This window comes from Colobus angolensis, unplaced genomic scaffold, assembly GCF_000951035.1.
Source record: "Colobus angolensis palliatus isolate OR3802 unplaced genomic scaffold, Cang.pa_1.0 Scaffold220, whole genome shotgun sequence".
NCBI lineage: Eukaryota > Metazoa > Chordata > Mammalia > Primates > Cercopithecidae > Colobus > Colobus angolensis.
This window is the reverse complement of record NW_012115378.1, coordinates 2,410,756-2,418,698: the sequence shown is the minus strand read 5'-3', so window position 1 is coordinate 2,418,698 and position 7,943 is coordinate 2,410,756. Positions and strand designations below refer to the sequence as shown.

General features: G+C 42.2%; 1 protein-coding gene across 1 annotated transcript in view; it reads right to left on the bottom strand.

Moving 5' to 3' along the window:
* Positions 1–618: 618 nt before the first annotated feature.
* Positions 619–7,943, bottom strand: part of INO80C (INO80 complex subunit C) — a 43,253-nt gene continuing 35,928 nt past the window's right edge. Inside the window, exon 5 of the mRNA XM_011943679.1 lies at positions 619–973. Within this exon, the coding sequence (XP_011799069.1) occupies positions 827–973 (147 nt within the window). The 3' untranslated portion in view covers positions 619–826. The remainder of the gene's footprint in view (positions 974–7,943) is intronic.

Below are 7,943 nucleotides of genomic sequence, written 5' to 3'. Positions count from 1 at the left end.
CTATCAAAATCCCAATGATATGTTTTACAAAAATAGAAAAACCTATCCTAAAATTCAAATGGAATCTTAAGGTAACCCGTATAGCCAAAATGATCTTGAAAAGAACAAAGCTGGAGGAGCCACACTTCTAGGTAGCCACACTACCACACTTCTCGATTTCAAAACTTACTAAAAATCTGCATTAATCAAACAGTGTGGTACTGGCATGGGAACAGATGTATAGACCAATGGAATAGAATTGAGAGCCCAGAAATAAACCTTCACATGTATGGACAACTGATTTCTGACAAGGATGCCAAATCATTTAATGGGGAAATGGAATATTTACATGCCAAGGAATGAAGTTAGACCCTCATCTTAAACTATATACAAAAATTAACTCAAAATGGATGAAAGACCTAAACATATGAGCTAAAACTGTCCAACTGTGACAAGAAAGCAGCAAAAATATATTTGTGACACTGGGTTTGGCAATGACTTATTGGATATGACACCAAAAGCACAGGCAACAAAATAAAAAATTGATAAATTGGACTTCCAAAAAATTGTAAAAGTTTGGTGCACCAAAAGGCACGATCCAAAAAATGAAAAGATAACTTTCAAAATGGGAAAAATATTTTCACGTCATATATTTAATAAGGGTCTAGTATTCAGAATATCTAAGGAACTTTACAATTCAACAACAAAAAGACAACCCAATTTTAAAATGCCCAAAAGACTTGAAAAGATATTTCTCCAACGAAGATGTACAAACAGCCATTAAGCACATGAAAAATGCTCAACATCCTTACTCATTAGAGAAATGCAATCAAGCCACAATGAGATGCTACTTCACACCCACTAGGATGGCTATAATGAAAACAAAACCAGAATAAACAAGTGTTGGTGAGTGTCTGGAAAAATTGGAACCCTCATCCATTGCTAGTGGGAATGTCAATTGATGCAGCCTCTGTGGAAAACAGTTTGGTGGTTCCTGTAAAAGTTAAACACAGAATTATAATATGACTCAGCAATTTCACTCTTAGATATGTACTCAAAAGAACTGAAAACAAGTATTCAAACAAAAACTTGTACATGAGTGTCTATAGCAGCACTATTTATAATAGCCAAAAGGTGGGAGAAACTCAAGTGTCATTGATGGACAATGGATGAACAAAATATGGTTTACCCACACAAAGGAATATCATTCAACCATAAAAAGGAATGAAATTCTGATATATGCCATCATGGAGATAAACTTGGAAAACATTATTCTAAGTGAAAGAGGCCAGACACAAAAGGTCACATATTATATCATTCTATTTATATGATTCTCCTTATATAAAATAAACAGAATAGGTAAGTCCACAGAGACAGAAAACAGATTAGTGGTTGGCAGGGGCTAGAGGGAGGGGGAAATGACTACTAATGGATTGGGGGCTTCTTTGCAGGGATTATAGAAATGTTCTAAAAATCAGATAGTCATGACAGTTGCACAACCTTGTGAATATATTAAAAACCACTGGGTTGGACATTTTAAAAGGCTTTTTAATATATGTAATTTATATCCCAATTTTTCAAAAAAAAAGAGAATCTATCATAGAAATATATATCACAAAAGTGAATACTACTGCTTGTAAATAAATTTTTTAAAGACCATTTATAATAGCAACTAAAAACCATAAAATATTTAGAAATAAATTTAATAAAATATGTGCAAGCCCTCTATACTGGAAACTAGAAAACATTGCTGAGAGAAATTAAAGAAGATCTAAATAAATGGAAGGATGAATCAAGTTTATGTTTCAGAAAACTCAATATTAAGATACTCATTCTTTTCAAATTGATCTATAGACTCAATGCAATTCCAATCAAAATTCTAGTAGGCCTTTTTAAAAATATATATGTATATATATATAAGTTTTTTTGTAGAAACGAATAGCCTGATTTTACCATATATTGTGCTGTTTAAGTAGCCAACAGGGAGCCACTGCAGGCTCTGGAAAATCTTTGTTTTATGGAAATGAGCAGCATTAGAACCTCCAACTAGGAGCAGATGAGTTGGATTTTGCTTAACTTGGGGATCCTTTGATTCACTAGTTACTAGTCAAGGGAAAATGAGGAAACAGCCCAGAGAGATGAACCCTATCAGATCGTTCTCTAGGTGTGGGCCATACTCAGAAATGAGTTTGGAGATGCTGAAGTTACTCAGTAGCTCCATGGCTTCTTTGACTGGCTGATTGTTTTGTGAGCCTTCTAATCCTCGTTTCCTCTTGAAATGCCAAATCCATTGCTAACTAAATGAGACGACTCGTAAGGAGGACTTCACAAAGTACTGGGCATACAGGACACTCAGTAAAAGCTGAGCTGCACCCTTCCTGGACCTGGCCCTTTTGGGTCAGGCTTTCTGTGTTGACTCATACACAGATGAAGGTCATGCTCTGGACAAGGAAGAACATAAAACCAGAAAAAAAGCTGGCAAAGAGTAGAACACAGGGGAGGGGGACCAGGACCAAGATAAGAAGCCCAAGAGACAGATGAGCTGCGGACATGACAGGGAAAACAAAACCGTGAGATGCGAGGATTGCAGAGTTGGGCAGGTCTGCATGAGAGGGTTCATGGAGTATATTTCAGTTTTTCAAAGACCGTTGCCAGGACTTTTTTTCCATTTATTTCTTTTAATTTATTTTTTTTATGGCTGAGTGTGGCAGTGGCTCATGCCTGTATGCCCAGCACTTTGGGAAGCTAAGACAGGTTGATAATTTGAGCCCAGGAGTTCGAGGCATGCCTGGGCAACATGGAGAAACTCTGTCTCTACAAAAAAATACAAAAATTATCCAGGTGTGGTGGTGCATGCCTGTAGTCCAGCTACAGGGATGCTGAGGTGAGAGGATTGCTTGAGTCTGGAAGAGGGAGGTTGCAGTGAGCCAAGATGGCACCACTGCACTCCAGCCTGGGTGACAGAGTGAGACTCTATCTCAAAAAAAAAAAAAAAAAGAAAGAAAGAAAGAAAAGAAAAAGAAAGAAAGAGAAAGTATTTTATAACTTGAATGGTATTATAATGTGTTATGTACCACAAATAGGCAAATCAAGACACTAATGTTATATTTTGAGATATTTGTACTGAGAACAAGAGAAGCTTCTTCCCAAATTTCCCTTTGAGAGCATCTCTCCCCTTCTCAAATCGTCCCTCTCCCCATAAAACAATGGCAGCCCAAGAAACATTTGATGGATGAAAATCAGACACATGTTGATAACCTCACCAACTACTGCAGGAAAGAATGGGCTAGACTTCGCATATGCACGATGAGGTACGGAATCTACTTGTTTGGGTTTATTGCACCTAGCTATCACTGGAAATTACTGCTTCTTTATCACAATTCCTACAGGGTAGAATGTGGTGGAGTAAGTGGGCATTCTGAGTCATTTCCAAAAACTCTTTTAAGGGGTGTTCTGCAAATAATACTATTTCTTAAGGTAGGAGCAACTTTCACAATCTGTTCAAGTCCTAACAAGTAATACATTACATTTTGAATCAGAATAAGTCAAACCAGAATTTCAAAAGTACATATTAAGAATAGTTCTTGCGGATTGTGTAATAGTTAAAACAGCAGTTAAAAAAAATAAATAAAAGAAAGAAAGTGGATTTCCCACTTAGTAACTAGCTGATACTTTATTGTAACTAAAGTTTGAAAGGCAGCATTTGAGATTCATGAGTAAGATTTTCTTCCGTGACATCTGACCAAGCAGTTGCTGCTCCATTCTTTCCTGCAGTAACCTTTATTATTATTTTAAAATAAGCTTTCAAATTTAAAACAGTTTCAGATTTACAGAAAAGTTACAAAGATACTACACAGAACTCTATAGCCCCAACACCAAGTTTCCCCTATTATTCACATCATAACACTAGTGTGACACATTTGTCAGAATTAATGAACCAATAGTGATGTGTTATTATTAACTGAAGTCTAGTTTATTCAGATTTCCGTATGTTTTGCTTCGTGTCCTTTTTCTGTCCCATGGTTCCTTCTAGGATACCAGATTTCACTTAGTTGTCATGTCTGCTTAAGCTTCTCTTGGTCATGACGGCCTTTCAGGCTTCTTTATTTCTGATGACCTTGTCAGTTTCAAAGACTATTGGTCAGGTAGTTTTTAGAATGTCCTTCAGTTGAGATTTGTCTGACGTTTTTCTCATAATTAGGCTATTGGGTGTTGGAAAGAAGACCACAGAGGTGAAATGCCATTCTCATCACATCCTATCAAGGGTACACCGTATCAACATGACATCACTATGGGCATTAATAGGATGATTTTTTAACCTTACTAGGGAAGCATGGAGCTCCCTGAAGGATGAACCAGACCTTAGTTTCCAGGCACATGTGGGAGAGGCTGTGGGGAAAGGGGCTTGAGCTTCAGATTCAGTCACGGAAAAGGGAGAGAAACCCGGCCAGGCAGAGATCATATGCCTGCTGGGAAGCCACAGTGATTTACACTGTTGAGTGAAGGATTGCTGAGTAAATATTGCTCCCAAGGCGGGAGGATGTGCCCTGCTGCCTGCTCCCACCCAGTGCCTGGTAAGTGGATGCCCAAAAAGGCTTTTAGCTATGCTGCAAGGAAGCCCAGGAATCCTGTGGGTGGTAGCAGTGGTGGTGGTTCAGGTGGGAGTAATTTATGAATATGAGTATTTGCTTAGGAGGCAGAGATTATGTTTAAAATGTGAGCCTGTTTAAGGGAGCAACCTAAGTAAATTAAGGCAAAAGCATTACATAGATATGGCCCAAACCAGGCTGGTAGGAGAAATGTGCCTGCGGCTTGACCCCATGGGTTAGGAGCCAAAGGGGATGGAATGCACCCCAGGCTAGCCTGGAAAGGGATTAATTCATGGGCTACAGGGCCCCAGAAGGCAGGAGCCAGGTGGGGTGGTAATAAAACTGTCTGTGTAGCCCAGCGGATGTTGGCCATGCCTCCTCCCCAAACCCACTGTGGATCAGTGATGGACGGATGGCATTTCCAGTCTTTTCTTCTTGCTCACCCTCAAGGACTCTGTGCAGTATGCAGGCCAGGATCCTCTCAGGCTGTGGGTTTCCACATGTGCTCCTGCATGGAAAGTCCCCTGGCTGCTGCAGGATGTCCTCTGCAGAGCCCCATCCTGTCCTCCTTATCGCAGCTGCAGGCAGCCTGAGCCACATTCCTCCTGCCTGAGTCACTGTCCCAGGCCACAGGCTGCCTTGGCCTATGGACCTCCAGCTTGACCTATGGACCAGGCCACTGTCCATTCCGTCATTTGCCAGACACTGTGGAGTGTCCCTGCCCTTGAGATCTTACCCTGGTGACCATGTAAGGCAACAACTGTGGAGCTGGGGGACTGCCAGGGTTCCATGGAGGAAGGCACAGGGCAGAGGAGGGGCAGGGGAGCCTCCTGGAGGAGGCGACTGCTGAGCTAAGTGCTGGGGGATAAGGGAGTGCTCTGGGTGAAAGGGGATAGGGGGTGAGCTTGCCACATTGTGGGAAATGAAATGCTGTGTTGAATGAAACTCATTTAAGGAAACACTAAGCCAGAAATTTTAACGGGAATTAAAAAGGACTCTTCTATATCCAGGATGGAGTTCTGAGGATGGTGCAGCTAGAATGCAAAGTCTTGATCCCTTTGTTAGGACCTTCTCTTCAAAAAGTGGTGGGGGGCCAGATATAGTGGCTCACGCCTGTAATCCCACACTTTGGGAGGCCAAGGCAGGAGGATCACCTGAGGTCAGGAGTTTGAGACTAGCCTGGCCAACATGGTGAAAACTTGTCTCTAATAAAAAATACAAAAATTAGCCAGATGTGGTAGCACACACCTGTAATCTCAGCTACTTGGGAGGCTGAAACAGGAGAATCACTTGACCCAGGGAGGCAGAGGTTGTAGTGAGCCGAGATCGTACCCCTGCACTCCAGCCTGGGCAACAGAATGAGACTTGATCTCAAAAAAAGAAATTAAAAAACTATATGTTCAACCTGTAGTGCAGACTCTACAGCTTATGTTTACAGTTTAAAGACAAATACGATAAAAAAAAAAAAAAAAAAAAAAAAAAAAAAAGGCAGTGGGGTTGGGTGGATGGGGATCCCAGGGAAGGAAAGCCAGGCCATATCCTCCTAGACAACTCTCCTCTTCCCAGCAGGATCAAGGCAAGCTTGGACTATGATCTTGTGGTGCTTGGGCAGAGGGCCCAAAATTGCTGAGCCTCAGTTTCCCCCAGGGTTAAATTGGAAGCAGTGGTGCCTGCCACAGAGGGTACTGAGGAAGTCCTGAGGGAACAGTGCAGAGCCCTGCTTATGCAAATGGCCAGTAAGTGGTGTTTGTGACTAATGACAAAATGGGATCAGGCCTCTCCCTAAGGAGGGACCTGCACAGCAGGAGGCTCAGGGCAGCTAGGGTTGGGGAACAGGCCAACATTGCCTGTCCTAGAGCTCTCCCTCTGGTTTTCCCTGTCCCTGCTTACTCTGAGTAAAAAGACAGTCCAGGCATGGTGGCTTATGCCTGTAAACCGAGCATTTTGAGAGGTCAAGGCAGATTGCTTGAGGCCAGGGGTTCCAGGTTGCAGTGAGTTTTGTTTGCATCACTGCGTTCCAGCCTGTACAACAAAGCAAGACCCTGTCCCTACAAAACAATAATAATAACTTTAAAATTAGCCAAGTGTATCTATAGTCCCAGCTACTCGGGAGGCTGAGGCAGGAGAATCCCTTGAGTCTAGGAGTTCCAGGTTGCAGTGAGCTATGATGGAACCACTGCACTCCAGCCTGGGCGAGAGAGCAAGACCCTGTCTACAGAAAAGAAAGAAAGAGAGAAAGAGAGAAAAAAAGGAAGGAAGGAAGGAAGGGAGGGAGGGAAGGAAGGAAGGAGGAAAGGAAGGAAAGGAGGGAGGGAAGGAAGGAAGGAGGAAAGAAAGAAAGAGAGAGAAAGAAAGAGAGAGAAAGAAAGACACAAAACACAAACTAGAATTTCTGGAATAATGTGGGTCATAGAATCTTTAGAAATGGGGGACACCTCACCACCTATTGCTCCCAGCCCTCTCTACCCCCTCACAATTTTATCCAGACAATTTCGGTTCCTTCCCATTCAATGACTCATAAGAGAACAAAACAATAGTTTAAATGAATACTACATCTGGCAACGCCATTCAGCATTTTACTGTTGGTTTCCACTCAAATATTTATGAAGCATATAAGATGTGCAATGCTCACTGCTAGGTGTGGTAATGCCAGTGGAAGGTAGTTTAAATTAAATGTGTCCACCCACCCTTCTGCTTTAAACAAAGTGTATTAGCCAGGTTTCTTCAGGAAAACAGAGCCAATAGGCTGTGTGTATACATATATATATATAGAGAGAGGTTTACTTTAAAGAATTGGCTCATAAGACTGTCGGGGCTGGCAAGTCTGAAAACTGCAGGGCAGATGGACAGGCTGGAGACCCAGGGAAATGTGAGTCTGAGGAGGGCCTAAAGGCTTCTTTCCTCTTTTTGCGGACCTCACTTTTGTTTTCCTCGAAGGCCTTCAGCTAGCTGGATAAAGCTCACACATATTATGAAGGGTAATCTGCTTTACTCCAAGTCTATTGGTTTAAATCTTAATCTTATCTAAAAAATACTCTCAAGGAAAAATCCAGACAACATATGACCAAGTATCTGAGTACTGTGGCCTAGCCCAGTTCACACATGAAATTAACCATCACAGAACGTGACACGGGGTGATGTGCTTCTCATGCGTGTCCAGGCAGTGTTCCTCTGCTTCTCTTCGCCCTCCTCAGGTAGCTCTAAGCCAACCTTCTCCTGCCAGAGGACACAGGGGCTGAGGAGTCCTGGGCGTGGATGCAGGGGCCCAGCTCACAGCCTTCCCTGCCTCTAGTTTCTCTCTTAAACCTCAGGTTTCTTAGGTGTAGAGTGAGCCCACGGCTACACTTGCCTCAATATTGTTGTAGGCATTAGATG